Source organism: Octopus bimaculoides, chromosome 3 (assembly GCF_046866305.1).
Source record: "Octopus bimaculoides isolate indiv1 chromosome 3, ASM4686630v1, whole genome shotgun sequence".
NCBI lineage: Eukaryota > Metazoa > Mollusca > Cephalopoda > Octopoda > Octopodidae > Octopus > Octopus bimaculoides.
Genome location: NC_142930.1, coordinates 153657183 through 153675726, shown reverse-complemented (window position 1 = coordinate 153675726; position 18544 = coordinate 153657183). Strand labels below are relative to the sequence as shown.

Below are 18544 nucleotides of genomic sequence, written 5' to 3'. Positions count from 1 at the left end.
GAGAATTATTGGCATTTTCATGGGCAATGATCAGTTATGGTCTTCCTCGTCACCAGTGGACAGCTATCATCATCACGTATGTATGTATGTATGTATGTATGTATGTATGTACGTATGTATGTATGTATGTATGTATGTTATCAATCAGTTTCATTTCTGTATTTCTTGTCCATAGAGAAAGAGCCGGACTCTAACATAGATTCAAGGCTCCTTCATTGGAACTTTTATCAACATCATCTAGGTATTTGTGCATATGTGTGTGTGTGCAGGGTTATGTATGTATGTATGTATGTATGTATGTATCTATCTATATTTAGTCAAAAACACGTACGCGCAATTGTATATACTGTTCTTGGGCTTAGCAAAGATTTTCAACAAAATTGGTCAATACAGTCGACCCCAGTACTTGACTGGTACTTATTTTATCGACCTCGCAAAGATGAAAGGTCGCCACCTTATTTTTTATCTCTAATAACAAATTCTCAGAAACAAAGCTCATGTCACCTTATACTTATGCCAGGGTACAAATTCAATTAAGAGGATATTCTTTGATAGACATCGACATATGTCAATCTTACAGCCCCTCATTTCCTGTCTTATCGAAAATTAAAGTTCTAAAATGAATTGTAATAACATTTTAAAAACATTTGCACACGGCACAAGAATGCATTGTTATGCAGTTAGTTTCATATTATTAAGAACTAACGGGACCTGTGATTATTTCACGGAATTAATGGTAAACCTATTGGGTTATCTCAGAAAACTTTATCCAAAAAACTTGAAAGCGTTGCCTGTGCTGTGTCTGTATGGAAAGACAGTCGCTCATCTGCTATTCATTGAAAAGTGAAAGAAATTGGAATACAATGATTCTTAATGCGTCTTATATACACTTTATATACTTTATTCACAATTTTATAGACTTAATACACAGCATTCTTAAAATAAATATTCACTCTTATTTTTCCATTTTTTTTCCATAGACAAAACGAAAACAAAAACAAAAAAGCTATCCCGTACATATGATACAACCTTTAGTTAAATTGCATATATCTGCTACGTAAATAAGCGTGAATGTTTCACGGAATTGCACTTATACGCATGCGTTAAGTGATAAGTGATATAAAAAAACTTAATTCAATAAAAAAAAACACTTCACTATCTAGTCACCACCGCCACCTCTACCGCCACCTCCACCTCCACCGCCACCTCCACCGCCACCGCCACCGCCACCTCCACCGCCACCTCCACCGCCACCTCCACCTCCACCGCCACCTCCACCTCCACCTCCACCTCCACCGCCACCTCCATCGCCACCTCCACCGTCACCTTTGATATTGATATCCTTTGTCCTGAGTAAGACATTAAACTACATTCAGCGATGTGACTCCAGCTAGAGATTTCAGGAGTTTTGGGTATGTGAAGCTGCTTTTTAGTCACCACTACTCCCAGCTCCATTGTTTCCCGAGATAGTAGTACTTCTAAAGGGCTCCAGTTATAGGTCAACAAGTAGATGTTCCTGCGGCTAAGCCATGCAAGACTTGTAAGAAGGTTGGCCCCGAAGCGTGTATTACACAGGTCCATCAGTCTGTTGGCATGCCCTGATTTTGTGTGAATGAGTCGTCTGGCTTAAAAGTTAAATAGGTCTTGTGCCTCAAGAGTAACATCGAGAGAGCAGGCGGTTAGCAGGGTAAATTGCGAAATAAACCAGCAGAGAGCAACGGAACCACTGTTGTGTCTTTTCCTAAAACTTTATGAATTTTCAGATTTAGCATAGAGGTTCATAATGCATAAATGCCCAAGCTTGTAGGCATGGCATATGAAGAGGGAGGGAGAGAAAGAGGGGGAGAGAGAGGGAGAGAGAGAGAGAGAGAGAGAGAGAGAGAGAGAGAGGCTTATCAACAATGCAATCGCTCGAAAATGCCAATGATAAACAATACATACTGAATATTTCGTTTTTAAGGAGTATTGGAAGAATATCACATGTGAAAAAAGGTATTCTAAGCAATGCAGCAGGACAGAAAGAGGCTCCAACATGGGCAAACTGCAGCTAGCGGGTCTTTCTAAATGGCATGCCTAAACGAAAAGTTACCTTGAATTTTTTAGTTGTGTAGCTCACCCGATGATGAGCCATGTCTTATGTAGCCCGCTTCTCGAGAAAAGTTGCCCATGCTGCCTAGCTTGGCGCTTGATCTTCCCGAAATAACAGTGAAATCTGTCTCAAATGACGGATGGTGATCAAAGCATTTGGTTATGGGTGTGCTCGATCAGAGCTGACCAGGGGCTAAACAACAATGACAAATAATTCCGTGAAGCTGAAACTGATTTCTTTGGTGGAAGAGAGTTATTTTATATAGAAGTCCCATAATTTTAGTCAAATTAAGTACATAAGAAAACATTCATAAATATAGAAATGTCTAAAGACATTTTGAAGACGAGTAAGTTAATTCTAACGAGTTGTTGACTGAATTGTAAAGAAGCCATTTTGTTTATTTATAAGTTGTGTTTGTATTTCACTGAAAACCCCAACAAAAGAAAACAAAAGCCCAAATAAACTTTAAGCAATAAAGGTTTCTCTCTCTCTCTCTCTCTCTCTCTCTCTCTCTCTCTCTCTCTCTCTCTCTCTCTCTCCCTCTCTCTCTGTTGCACTCATATGTAGCTGCACTACCGGATCCTTCAAATTTTAAAGAGCACAATACAAGTTCTAAATAAAATAAAAGCACCATGACAATTTCTAAATAAATTAAAATCGCACATGACAATTTTTGAATACAGCGGATATCGGCAGACAATCCTGCAAATCTTCAGTGAGATTTGATGACAAATCTGAAATTTTGTAAGAAAACAAGATAACGGATATGATAATCTTTTTATCTGACTTGAGAGAAAGGCAAGTTTCGGACTATAAAAACGCCACATGTTCCAAATCAGTGCACTTTTGAACGCATTGTGCGTTTCTAAACTTCTAAATTATTTATTGTGTTGTTTATAACCGATGTGACATAATGTTACCATTGATATTTTTACTCTCTGCTGTTTTGCTTGTGACCCCTGTTCAGGTAAGAGAAACTTTTTAGTATTTATCTTTATAAAGATGCGCACTCAAGTGCAGGCGTGGCTGTGTGGTAAAAAGCTTGCTTTCCAATCACATGGTTCCGGGTTCAGTCCCACTGCGTGGCACTTTGGGCAAGTGTCTTCTGCTATAGCTTCGGGCCGACCAAAGCCTAGTGAGTGGATTTGATGGACGGAGAGTGAAAGAAGCCCGCCGTATATGTTTATATATGTATTTATGTGTGTGTGTGTCTTTGTGTCTGTGTTTGATACGCCACCATCGCTTGAGAACCGATGTTGATGTGTTTATGTCCCGTAACTTAGCGGTTCAGCAAAAGAGAATATAGAATAAATACTAGGCTTACAAAGAATAAGTCCTGATGTTGATTTGTTCGACTAAACCCTTCAAGGCGGTGCTCCGACATGGCCGCAGTCAAATGACTGAAACAAGTAAAAGAATAAAAGAATAAAAGAATACATACAAACAAACAAACAAACAAAAAGAAACATACATACATACATATAGTTTATGATGTGCTTTTCTACGACACTTTACCATTTGTATCAGAGTTCCATATTTACTGCACGCTAGACTTATAATCCGATACTGCTCATTTAAACAAATATAATGTTGCATATATTTACGGTTAGGCAATAACGAAAGGTAAAGTTCTCATTGCGATGTGATACCGTGTGCACTTCAATGACCTCTGAGAGTTGAGCCAGCAGAGTGCAAGCTCATATTTGAACCTCCCAAGTTGAGCAGGTCGAAAGATAGAGGCCAGATTAATATGAACCACCTCTTCTCAGAGGTAAAAATGGGTTTGCACAGGGCCAACATCCTCAACTGGAAGAAAAAGCAAAGTTGTAAATGTGTTTTTTTTTTAATGTGCGGTGAGATTAAAGAATAAATACAGTTAAACGTTAGCAGAAGGATCAGCCTACACATTTAAGTATAAAATTTACTTTTACAAAGAAATAGTTGACAGTGATTTCGAAGGCTAAAAAATTTCACAGGATGATTCGGAGTTACTACTAAGCCCCCACACGCACACACGCACGCACGCACGCAATATAATGAATGTCCATATTATAATGAACTGCTAAAAATTGCTCTCCAGACGGTTTTTTCTGATAGTATTTATAATCTTGCTATCTTTTCTTCCATTCATAGCCAAAACCAATTCACAACTTGGGTGAACTTCATCTTAAAGCGGCCAAACGTATCGGTTTCCTCGAAGGTAAGCACTCTGAAACATATGCACAGGCATTGCTCTAGGACAGTTGCGTACTGAACATTTGCGTACCGTACAGCTGCGTACCAGGCAATTGCGTCCCTGGACATTTGCGTCCCTGGACATTTGCGTCCCTGGACATTTGCGTCCCAGGACATTTGCGTCCCTGGACATTTGCGTCCCTGGACATTTGCGTCCCTAGACGAAATGCGTCCCTAGACAAATGCGTCCCTGGACAGTTGTGTTCTTATATTATTTTGAAATTTTATTTATCATTTTTTCATGTATATTTTCGTTTATTTGGAACAGTTGATTATCAAAACTAATTGTAAATAAACAACACATTTAATAACTCTAAACAAGAGAGTAGGTAATAATAAATGTTTAAATGAAGGAAGAAAAGAAATAAAAGAGTTTAAAATTTACAAGTTTATTTTTGTTTAAAAAACGAAAGCAGATTAACAATATAAAAAATATTTCAAGATTTAAAAAGTATTGTAGTTTCACAAATAAATCAAAAGGTGTGAATGTTGTGAGCTATTCTTTTCAAGAAATTTATCTTGTTTTCAGGAGTATACTTATCTAATAATACCATGGTTCTCTTAGTTGCAGTTTTATTTTTTGACCGTACTAGAATTTCTCTTTGAAAGTTCCCTTTTTTCTTTAAGGCGTCACCTCCTTTTTCAGTGCTTCAATCAATTTCCAAATAGAGGGGTGTTGACACGATAAAGCGTTGTGTAATCCCTCTAAGATGTTATTAGATCTAGGCAACTGATTTATAACCCTTTCTCGAACATTCCAGTATTCGATAGAAAGAATAGGTTCCATCCTTATCCCTCTCGGGCCATCCTTATCCCTCTCTTGACCAATGTATGTCATTTCAAAATAGGCAGTAAATTCTGGAGGCATCACAGTTATCGGACAAGTCAGTAAAACCGTCGACAACGTCAACTAAAGGAAGAAATGATAATACGGAAAAACATCTAATTTTCAAATCGAATACTTCATCTTCTCTATACCGTTGTCTTAACCCTAGGCCACAGGTTTTCTTAAAAATAGACGCAGATAAATGAAAGAGACATGAACTTATTGTTACTTCTGGAAACTTTTCTACAAAACCTTTCTGAGTTCCTATTTCAAAGTCTGTCAACAAAGATTTTGGATTAAGTTGCGGTTTGAGTTGCAACAAATATGTGAATAGACGAACATATGTTTCCTTTGTCTTACCTGGAAGAAGGGCAAAAACTCTGGGAATGCTAAACGTATCATCCTGGATATGGATACAATATAGCTCATAATATATTGATGGACTGATTTTAAGGTACCATCTGCGGCCCAGTTGGGAAAATTTATCAAATCTTCTAAGTCATCTTCCGTCGCAAATTTGATATTCTATTCTCGTCATCGGTGCCAGAATCAAATGCAAGGAACTTCTCTCCACTTGCAAGATAACAGTGGGACTCCGGTATCTCAAAATTATTCCATTGCTGTGGAATTGGTGGTGCGTTGAGTGCTTTTTGTCTCCATCGACGTACGTTTTTTCCTATTGATGATAATGAGGGTATGTGGGTAGTTGAAAACTGATCTCCATTAGGAATTGTAGCTCCAATAAGACTTCTTGCTGTTTCGCATACAAAAATTGAAGTAATTTTTAACTCAGATATAACTTCTTGTGCTCTAACTTTAGTAACTGAGGATCCATGGTTATGGTCATTACATCGTGTCGTGATTGAGTCATTCACTGTATGTACTCTTGCTTTGCAAGATCACTCTACACATCTCCAGTATGTTTCTGTTTTATTGGCGTTTTTCTTATGATAGTGGTAGCTGTAAGTTTCCTCAACAAATATCTTTCCACCAGTACTAGATTTTCTAAACCTATCCATGGGTTATAAAATCCAGAATGTATTAGACGTTTACAGTTCGCATTGCTCAATTTAGCTTAAACTGCTTGCTTGAATTTCTTTTGCTTTAAAAATGAATATACCTTTTGTGTTGATGTACAATTGTGGTGACTGCCAATTTGATTAACGAGCTATAGCGAGCAACTGTTGGAAAGTATACTCCTGAAAAAATAAGTGTATTAAAAAAAAGTAAACGTGTAAAACATTTTTTTAATAATAATAAATTACCAGTTACGCATTTATTTGTTCAGGGATGCGTTTGTCTAGGGACGCAAATGTCCAGGGACGCAATTGTCTGGTACGCAGTAGTCCGGGACGCAAATGTCTAGTACGCAGCTGTCCGTCCACCCAAAGGCATACACATGAGCCAACACAGACAAAATGTGAACATGTAAACGATATAGTTACAATGAATTATATTACTAAATATTAGTTTCGAATCTTGGCTGAAGGCCAATAAGTTCGGTGGGTGGTGTGGGGTAAGTCGATTACATCAACCCCAGTTTTCAACTGGTACTCATTTTATTGATTCCGGAAGGATGAAAGACAAAGTCGACCTCGGTGGAAACTGTGTACATTTGTGGAAATCAGCTGCCTAGTGGATGTTATAAAGCTAAAAATATCAGCGAAAAAGAAAATACGCTGCACTATTGAACTGTTCAGATTACAAGTTCAGGTTTATACCTGTAATTATTAGGGCCCTGGGATATGTAACACTCTGCCTAAATACCAATCTTGAGAAATTAAGCTTCTCAAAACCAGAAAGGAGAAAGCTAATTCGAAGACTACAGATCCAATCCATCACTGGAACTGCAAAAATCTGTAAAACTTTGCAGAAGTTTATCATTTAAATATATATGAGCATGTCTAGATATACGACTATATGCATGAGAATACATACATAAAACATACAAATCTGCACATACATACATACATACATACATACAAACAAAAATATCCTGTTGATGTTGAATTCCAATGAAGGAACCTTGGATTTAAGTTAGAAACCGGTTGTTTCATACATACATACATACATACATACATACATAAATACATACATTCATACACACATACATACTTACATACATGCATGCAATGCTTGTAAGAAAATGATATGTAGAAATCTATTATAATTAGACATTCAATGTTGAAACATAAAAATACATTTTAATGAAGAATTGAGCAAAAGTGTAACGACAGCGTCATGTGACCTGCTAGAAATAACATCGACCAATAACTTAGCCATACCTAGGTGCCTTCAAAACTATTGAAAGGATGCAAGAGGCAACGAAAATAGCAGCCAAATCTGATTTAAAGAAGACGGTGGATAATGTTCGTATGAGACGAGAATGACGGAATGTTATGTAGTTCTGTAGTTTGTTTTATCCTCATAGGCTAGGCTATACTGGAATAACGGCTTTAGACTAGAATGTTCCATCCTTTGTCTTTCTCCGTCTAATTCCAATGTTCTCTCCTATATCATCACTGGACATTCTGATATACGTGCTATCTCTCCATGGCCACAATTTAAGCGCATATCAGCATCGGTTTGCCCGATCGACGAGTTTCTGGGACTACTACTACTACTACTACTACTACTACTACTACTACTACTACTACTACTACTACTACTACTACTACTATACATACAGACACACAAATACACGTCCACATACGCCTTACGTTACTAAAAGTACATGTGCTTCCGTATTCTTCAGATGCTTTTGAACGACTTCATTTGACTGAATTATCGGAAATTCTTGATGGCGGTATCCACCATCCGTAAGTGGTTTTAATTTTCTCGCTACCATCTGTCAATATACGCTCTGTGTATGTGTATGTAATGTAATGTATGTGTATATGCATGCTTGTATGTATGTATGTATGTATGTATGTATGTATGTATGTATGTATGTATGTATGCATGCATGCATGTATTTTGTATGTATATGTATGTACGTATTTGTGTGTATGTATGTGTATGTATGCATGCATGAAGGCGCAGGCGTGGGTGTATGGTAAGAAGTTTGCTTCCCAACCACATGGTTTCGGGTTCAGTGTCTTCTACTATAGACCCGGGACGACCAAAGCCTTGTGAGCTGATTTGGTAGACAGAAACTGAAACAAACCCTGTATTTACCTATACATACATACATACATACATACATACATACATACATACATACATACTTGTATATATATATATATATATATATATATATATATATATATATATATATATATATATATATATATACCGTTGTGTCTGGGGAGAATCATTCTCTTTTAGTGCCTTATAATTTAAACACACTCACCGGTAAAATTTCCACTTATTTCTTTTTTATTTTTCTAAAATTTTCGTTGCATCTTGCAACCTTTTCAATAATTTTGACTCTGTCCGTTATTCACACTGCGTTCCTTTTTGTTTGTTTGTGTGCATGTGTGTGGGTTTATGTGTGTGCCTACACATGTATGTATGTATGTATGTATGTATGTATGTATACATCAATGTATTGTATTAAGGCTTGTGGTTGAGCTTGCATGATTAGTAGTCCGGGGTTACTTCAGTGATGGAAAAAGAGAAGTGAAACTGGACCAAGGAGGTCATTAAATTAGCAACTTGTTATTATTTTTTTTTAGTCTCGTGACAGCTCTGATCTGGTAGACATATGACCAGAAGCTTTTCAACCATGACAATTCTGGCGATATTGCTGACACAATCTACGTAATGTTCTTTAAGGTGGCAGGTTCCAATCCGAGGGAGATTTTGTTTGCTGATTCTCGCTGGTCGAACGGTCGCGTAGATTCATTCACCTGCCGTTGTTCGTTCATGAAACAGAAAGTGGAAATATTTGTGACAGATAATATAGCGATCAGTTGATTTTAAAATTTAGTCTCTGATTGGGATATAACCCAATCAGTAGACTGTAAGGAGCCACCATAAACCAGGGTAATTAAAAGACGACGACAAAAACCTGGCATTGGCACACCGTTGGTGACGACGACGAGGGTTCCCGTTGATCCGATCAACGGAACAGCCTGCTCGTGAAATTAACGGGCAAATGGTTGAGCACTCCACAGACACGTGTACCCTTAACGTTGTTTTCAGGGTGATTCAGGGTGAGATAGAGTGTGACAAGGCTGGCCCTTTGAAATACAGGTACAACTCATTTTTACGAGCTGAGTGGACTGGAGCAAGGTGAAATAAAATGTCTTACTCAAGGAAACAATACGTCGCCGGAAATTGAACTCACAACCTTACGATCGTGAGTCGAATATTCTAGCCATGAAGCTCATGCCTTCACAACAACAAAAACCGAATATTTCTATATTTAGGATACGTATCTGTGTTCCTCGGTCACTGTGTCCCCCAGTCCCTATGGAAGCACAATTGTGGCAGCCAATTAAGAAATTGGGTGGATGAAATGAGACACACCATCAGTGATGTAATCTTCAGTCATCGGGTGTTTCAGATTTCAATATTAGACATACCCAAGGCGGTGAGCTGAGACGTCGGGTAAAATGCTTAGCAGTATTTCGTCTGTTTTTACGTTGTGAATTCAATTTCCACTGAGGTCGACTTTGCCGTTCACCCTTCGGGGTCGATAAAATAAATACCGGTTGGACATTGGGGTCAATGTAATTTCCCCTGAAATTGCTGGCCTTGTGCCAACATTTGAAATCGATATTAGACATCCTCGCCCAGGCGACTCAGCTGCAGTTGATCGGTCTCCGACTTATGTCTCAGTAGTAACAATTCATGGATCAGTCCCCAAAATCCAAAGTTGCCTGGTGGCTTTTTTCAGTTGCTTCACTTACAGATTGAACTTGGCTCCCCTTGCCACTTTCATAAAGCCTAATCGGCTTACGACTTTGCAGAACGAGCGTTCTGTGAAACCTCTGCAGCCCATCCCTGTGGATTCGTAATATTTTTTTCCATCCTTTTTCCTGATTAGCAATGTGAAAAACAAGACTTTTTTGACAAGACATCTTTAATATAATTCAAGATTCTCGCAGTCAGCTAACTTTTGAAAAATTCGTAAATATACCATCCTTAAGGGAACAAGGCTTCGGAAATATTAGTTGAACCTCCAAAGACTAGATTCACTTCCTAATGTAACTTACATAATTTTAGGCATTTTTGATTTCGGAGTTATCCACCTTGCCTTTTTTGACAAGAACTCTCATTAAAGCTATTATCTCTTTTTTTACAAATATAGTTTAGGCTGAACATTTTTCAGCTCACTCTGATTCACTTAGCTATATTTCTATAATTCATTGATGACACTATTTTATTTTTTATTTTATGCTTGTTTTGCAGTTTGAATATCAGTAGAATCAAAGAAAGACAAGGCAGTCAGGTGGAAACAATCCTACATATTCCTCTTGCTGAGTTACAACTGAAGTTATCATTAAAACATCCAGAACAAATATTACATAAAAATGCAAAGATCGTGGTTTCAAATGGCAAGGAAGAGCAACACTTTATAGTGGAACCAAGCCACTGTTATCTGGTCGGTCATATCGATGGCTATAGCGGCAGTGCGTCATTGTCTTACTGTGACGGTTTGGTAAGATCCGTTGTCTCACTAATACTAATTTATTAAACTTGTGATGAAGCCTCAACTTGTTAGAAGTAGCAACCAAATCTATCTCAAATTACAGCCTGATGTCTTAAATAAGGAAAGATATATTAAGGACACGTACACACATATTAAATATAATATAGATTCCGAACAAAGACGTGGTGGTCATGGCTGGAATATTTTTGACTATAGGTCTGTTTAATCAAGGCTGACTAGAGGCTGTCCTTTGTGTCCGATGATGACCATGTTATCTTTTTTCTTTCTATTTTTTACTTGTTTCAGTCATGTGTGTGCGTGTGTGTGCGTGTGTGTCTGTGTGCGTGCGTGCGTGCATTTGTGTGACTAATTCGATTTTAACACTCGAACTCGAAGTAGATAAAGCTATAAGTAATAACTTGTAAATATTGAGTTAAAAACCCCTTTGGATAGAAAAAATTGAACACCACCTAGAAGGGTTTTAGTCGAACCAATCGACTCCAGTACTTAAGTTTTACTCAAGTCTGGCACGTATTCTATCGGACTCGTTTTTTCTGAACTGCTAGGCTACAGGATGTAAACAAACCAACACCGATTATCAAGCAGTGGTAGGGGATAAGCACACACAAACATACACACATATGCATCGGGCTCCCACACAGCTTCTGCATGCCAAATATCACTCACAAGGCATTACAGTAGAAGACATGTACCCAAGGTGCCGCACCGTAGGACCGAACCTGACAACACGACCATTATAGATCTGCCGATAGTCTAGACATCTTATATACTAGGTGGCGGTTTTATGATAAATGAATGAGGTTAATGAGTGAATTTAATGTTTAGTTTGGCACTGAGAAGTAGCAACAGTTGATGCGACAAACGTATGCGATTATTGATATATGCGGGTAGATTTTAGTAAAAGAATAAAGGGTAAAGATCCCCATTGGTCATGAATGACCATGGGATTGCACCTAGAAAGTTCCCCTCCCAGGCAAAAGTTCGAGCAAGGTTGTTTGTGAAAGACCAATAGACGCTCATGCACGCTACCGATGTTACACAAGAGGAAGGCAAAGGCTGACACAGCTTGGCGCCAGTGATGTTGCAACTTATTTCTACAGCTGAGTGAACTGGAGCAACGTGAAATAAAGTATTTTTCTCAGGAACACAACACACAGCCCGGTCTGCGAATCGAACTCATTACCTCACGATTGTGCGCACCCGAGGCTCGAACCACAGAGCCATGCGTATGTATATTCTTTTCTACTCTAGACACAAGGCTTGACATTTTTGTGGAGGGGGCCAGTCAATTAGATCGACCCCAGTACGCAACTGGTACTTAATTTATCGACCTCCGAAAGATTGGAAGGCAAAGTCGACCTCGGCGGAATTTGAACTCAGAAGGTAAAGACAGACGAAATACCGCTAAGCATTTCACCCGGTGTGCTAACGTTTCTTATTTTTTTTATTGCCCACAAGGAGCTAAACATAGAGGGGATAAACAAGGATAAAGGGATTAAGTCGATTGTATCGACCCCAGAGCGTAACTGGTACTTAATTTATCGACCCCGAAAGTATGAAAGGCCAAGTCGACCTCGGCGGAATTTGAACTCGGAACGTAAAGGCAGACGAAATACCGGTAAGCATTTCGCCCGGCGTGCTAACGTTTCTGCCCGCTCGCCGCCTTCGTACGTCCGTGTATTAAACAAAGTAGATTGTCACTTCTATTTTATCGTGGTCATCTTCAGTCTCCCGAACCCCAGCCTCAACTAGAAGTAAATCATCTGAGAGACTATATCTTTACGTTCTATGGTGTGAATGTGAGTGAATATGTGAATCTGTGAATGTTAGTGTGTATAGAAGGAGGACACACACACACACACACACACACACACACACACACACACACACACACACACACACACACACACACAAATAAACATATATACGTACATGTATGTGTGTGTGTGAGTGTGTGTGAATAATTTGATTTTAACGCTCGAACTCGAAGTAGATAAAGCTATAATTCATAGCTTGTAAATACTGAATTAAAGACCCATTTGGATAGAAATGTAGAAATTTGCCTGTGGGATACGAGCCCACATGTTCTGTAAACATATCAGACGGTTTTAGGCTCAATATTTTCATGCTATTACTGTTAAAAACGAATTAGCTCACGTTCTCTCAAAGTTTCTAAATTCTTATGATACACGCACATGTATGTATGTATGTATGTATGTATGTATGTATAATATATGTATGTATAATATATACGTGCATGCATACACATACACACACACACACACACACACACACACACACACACACACTCACTCACACACATAAATACAAACTTATTACCAGTTCAAATACGCTTCATGTATATTCGAACCCGTAAGAAAACTATTTCTCGCTGTAGACAGATAGGTGTAGACAAATAAAGTCACTCCGTAGCGTTCCCTAACTAGACTGTTAGGTGCATGCATTTCGGTATGGTTATCTTCTCTTCAGCAACAGAAACCGGAGGGCAGATGATGCGAACTGACACGAGAGACATCTACACGTGGAAATGTAAGGGGAAAGTAAGAAGAAATATATATATATATATATATATAGATAGATAGATAGATAGATAGATAGGAATTTGCATTTGTGAACGGGAGAATATAAATGTGTTGGATGAAGAGGAAAGTGTGTTTGTTGGCTCAGAAATGTCTACATACAAATGTGCGTGCATGTACACACGCGCGTTATCATCTACTATCACGTGAAGAAACGATAAAAGCAGATATACTAAAGTTATAAATCTGTCTCATCACACGGTCAGATTTCGTGAACCTAGATAAACTACTGAAATTTGAAAATATATGGAATATACCTATCTACAATCAGATAATATCATTTTATTATTATCTCATTATTTCTCTCCTTCTCTCTCTCTCATTAATTCTCTCCTTCTCTCTCTCTCTCATTAATTCTCTCCTTCTCTCTCTCTCATTAATTCTCTCCTTCTCTCTCTCTCATTAATTCTCTCCTTCTTTTTCTTCTTTGTCTACTTCTCACTCCTCCACCGCAAAAGAAATGTGTTTGAAAATCATATGGTTTTTCCATGGGATTAACTCTTACTATACAGAACCTTTGGCAATATTTTCTACGAAAGCTTTCTAAGTGAAATAACATAGACAGAAATTGTGGAAATTTGTCAGATGAAACTCTTGTCATAATACTTGGTCACTTACTCATTACTTAATCATTTAGAATTTAAACTGACCAAATCCAGCCTAAATATTCTCCTGTTTTATAGCCAGATCCAACCTTTCATTGACTTTCTAAAAATAGAAATCTTAGAGCTACGATATTATGCACCATGGAAATCTCAGAGCTATGAGATTGTGCATCATGGAAATCTCAGAGCTACGAGATTATGCATCACAGAAATCTCAGAACCACGAGTTTATGCATGATTAATTCAAAGCAATTTGAATAATAAGCGTAATATTTGAAAGAATAATCTGAATGTAAAAGGGTTAAGGCATTGAATTACCAGGTCGTCCGAGTATTGCGTAGAATGCTTTGCAGTATTATTTCACATCTCTCTGCTCTGAGTTCAAATCCTACCGAAACCAAATTTGTCTTTCATCTTTTTGGGCTCGATAAAAAATCGTATCAAGAGCGGTGGATTGGTGGAACTGTTAAAGAATCGGGGAAGATGCTTTGTAATATGTGTTCCGACTCTTTGCTTTCTGATAGCAACGCCTGAGATAAAGGTCAGTGTTGCGGAAAGAGAGACTGACATTCATGGGAAACTGTCAGTTTTCCAACAACAAAAATCTAACCTCGGTTTACTCATACATGTGCACATGCACAATCAGCCTTTACTGAAGGAGGCCCTGTATATATATATATATATATATATATATATATATATATATATATATATATATATATATATATATATATATATATATATATATATACACACACACACACACGCATACATACACCCACATACAAACTCACACACACGTATATAATATATCTGTGTGTGTGTGTGATTAGTTGCATCTAAAAGATACGTGGTCATTCACCATTTGTGAATGTAGATTTGACCTGGTGGAATTCATGTTATCAAACTTGTTCAACCATCATTGGGTGTTTCGACGCTGAACCGTAACTCACTCCCGTATATACAAGCAACCAAAGTAAAATTTGTGAGCAAATTCCGTTAGTGATTAACTGGCACCGAAATTTCGCTGGTATTTCAAAAGTGTTGCATGAAAGTTGCCAGCATATTTCAGAAAAATAACCTCGTTTCAATCAAGTATTTCTGCATCCGCTATTGCAGCTTTTAGACGCAATAAAAATGTAAGAGCTTTTCCCCCTTTTTATTTTTCTATTCTTTTCTTCTTTTCTATCTCTTCCTTTTTTTCTTTTTATCCTCTATTAGTCTTCTCTGTTTCTCTTTCACTATTCCCCTCTTTCTTTTTCCTCTTCTCAACCGATTGCTCTCCTGTTTCTCTTTCCTAATAATTATACAATGTCTTATCATCTATCCATCTCTTGACGTTAGTTCTCTGTAACTAAATGCAGTAAAGTGTTTCCTGACGATCCTAATGCATTTGGAACACCCATTGAAGAGTTCCAAACAACCAAAATCGTGAAACGTACGTAGGAACTAATAATATACACTTGTGTTTATATCTTAATTTCTTATACATACATAAATACATGTATACATACTTATTTAATATATATATTTCATTTTTCTTTCTTTTTTCTCTCTCTTTTTCCTCCCTCTCTACCTTCATTTTTTTCGTTTATTCCAATCCCTCGAACGAGTTCACAACAAATCACAATGAATATATACTTTGTAATAGCTTCTGCTATTCACTCTCCCAGCAGTAATCTAGATAGGAGGGTCAGTTTGCACCATGTTCTATTTTCGGGAAGAATCCTAAGTATTAAATTTTACTCAATTCACCTAAAGAAAACGGTTATTTTGCTTGATGTAACCCTTTTGTTCATCAATAAAGTACACGTCTGAAACAGCTGTAGTGAACCTCAACCCATCTGTGTTATTATTTATATATATGTACACACACACACACACACACACACACACACACACACACACACACACACACACACACACACACACACACTCTTAATGATTACAACTAGGATACTCATAATCGAAACCAACAGAGGAACCACCAATATATATTACATCTCTGAATATATTTTTGATTAAGAAAAAGTCACTTTGATATTCTAGCTTTCATACTTGCTGTGATTAAAAAAAAAAGATATTCGTTTATATTTCATCTAGAGAGGATCAGTGGTGCTTGGTAATACTGAATACAGTTTGGAACCAGTGGATGATGGGGCAAGGCATATTGTTGGTCAACATCGAAACCAAGACAAGCATTCATTTGTGGATAAAGGTAATTACAATAGAAACAACAACAACAGCAATAATAATGGTTTCGAAATTTGGCACAAAGCCAGCAATTTCGGGGGGAAGAGTAAGTTGATTACATTGACCCCGGTTTATTGATCGCGAGAGGATGAAATGCAAAGACCTCGGCAAAATTTGAACCCAGAACGTAAAGACGGACGAAATGCCGCTAAGCATTTTGTCCGGCTTGCTAACAATTCTACCAGCTCACCATCTTACCGCCCTTACATACTGGTTTCAAATTTTGGAAAAAGGCCAGCAATTCTGAGGGAGGAGTAAGTCGATTACATCGACCACAGTGCTCGGCTGGTATTTATTTTATCGATCCCGAAAGGATTACCGATCCCGAAAGTCGGTCTCGGTAGAATTTAGACTTAGAAAGTAAAGATGGACGAAATGCCGCAAGGTATTTTGTCTGGCGTGCTAAGGATTCTACCTGCTCACTGCGCCACTGCCCTTACATATTAATAAACAACTAGCTGAACTCGTGAAAAAAAATTCACGGATAATTTAAATGAATAGTTATCATTTAATCAAAATTGTTTAATTTGCACTATTTTGGTTAATGAAAAATTCTGTTATCCTTTATGTTATACTTATTAATAATATAAATATATATTAAGTTATTGTGTGAAAGTATATGTTAAATACATCTGTTACAGCACTTCCCTATATACAATGTTTCTGCGACCATGAGTGGATTCATTTTCAGGTAGCACTTTAACTCTCACACTGTTCATCGTCCTTGCTCTTGAAAAAGCTACGTAAAGCTAACTGTGAGTGAAAAATGGCTGTGGCAAGTGTATGCCATCACTAACTGAATGTTTGCCCCTATGCTTTATTGATTGTCGTAGAACAGGACAGACGAATCGGGAACTGGGTCCAATGCAGAACGAATGGAATGCTTGCATCGCTTGGAGTAAATTTGATTCTTGGAATCAGTCCTCTCGTGTGAGAATGAGATCCACTTATAATTGACGCTTCGATGCTATGCTCGTGGAGCTGAAGTACTTCCAAGCGAGTTCTGTTGCATAGACCTTGTGTTATAGAGAGGTTTCTAAGAAGCATAATAATTGCTCCAACTTTTAAGTTAAGGCGATGTGGAGGTATTCCAGAAAGTATAAAAGATTTTATAAACACCATGGGATAATTCTGGGCTTCTTCTTCATTATCAGAAGTTACTGAATCGGCGCTTAGATATGTCTGAGTTTCAGTGAGCAATCTACATAGCATTTCTTCATTTACTGCTAAGCAGTCAGAATTTTTAGGGGATTTGATCACTCTATTTTTCATTTCTTCTGCTGTACAATTGTCAAATGTATCAGATACCAAAGAATTGTTACATATGCATGCCTCAGGAATATCAATAGTATCTTCTGCGAGATTAACAAGAGAGCTTTGAAGAAATCCACTTCCAAGTTGTAGTAGCCATCTCGAAAATTCTTGTTCATTTGCATTTGTTCTCATGTTTTGCGTAAGTTGCATTTGATGAAAATTATCCCACATAGAGGAGCGTTTGAGGCAGGCATCAAGAAGAGCTGCAGGAGGAGCTCTAAGAAAAACTGGAAGAACTCGTCTAAAGTCTCCTCCTAGTACGATAATTTCCCCACCAAATATTCTATTACTATTTATAATACCTCTTCAACAATTATCTACAGCTTTCAAAGCATAAACTGGTGTCATTGAAGCTTCGTCAATAATGAAGACTTTTACTCGCCTAAGAATGCTTCCTTGATCAGAATTTGGTGGAACATTGCACACACTTGTTTCATTCAAAGGAACTGGAAGCTTGAATGTACTGTGAAGAGTTTTATCACCTTTCAAGAGTGTTGCAGCAACGCCAGTCCAGAAGCCAAGAGAAATAACTTGATCAGGGTTGCCTTTAGGTTAAATGACAAACAACCAAACAACTCGAAATCTTAACTTGTAGTGTTGCCCTCAAATCTCATGAATAACGCTAAGAGCAAAAGCACCCCTGAGCCTCCTTTCAGTATTACTCCGTTCATTAGAGTGTCACGTGACGTCCTCGATAATACATTTCCCCAAGTCCCTAAGTGGAGGCACATGGCCTAGAGGTTACAGCAGCGAACTCGCGGTCGAGGGATCGCAGGTTCGAATCTCAGACCGGGCGATGTGTGTGTTTATGAGCGAAACACCTAAGCTCCACGCGGCTCCGGCAGAAGGTAATGGCGAACTTCTGCTGGCTCTTTCACCACAAATTTCCCTCGCTCTTTCCTTCCGCATCTAGCAGCTCACCTGTGACGGACCCATATCCCGTCCAGGTGGGGAACCTATACGCCAATGAAACCGGGAAACCGGCCCTTATGAGCCAGGCAT

General features: G+C 38.1%; 1 protein-coding gene across 1 annotated transcript in view; it reads left to right on the top strand.

Moving 5' to 3' along the window:
• The first annotated feature begins 2929 nt into the window (after positions 1–2929).
• LOC106882557 (A disintegrin and metalloproteinase with thrombospondin motifs 12) overlaps positions 2930–18544 on the top strand; it is a 43218-nt gene continuing 27603 nt past the window's right edge. Inside the window, exons 1-5 of the mRNA XM_089349816.1 lie at positions 2930–3056; positions 4223–4289; positions 7906–7969; positions 10509–10758; positions 16079–16193. Of these exons, the coding sequence (XP_089205942.1) occupies positions 3003–3056; positions 4223–4289; positions 7906–7969; positions 10509–10758; positions 16079–16193 (550 nt within the window). The 5' untranslated portion in view covers positions 2930–3002. The remainder of the gene's footprint in view (positions 3057–4222; positions 4290–7905; positions 7970–10508; positions 10759–16078; positions 16194–18544) is intronic.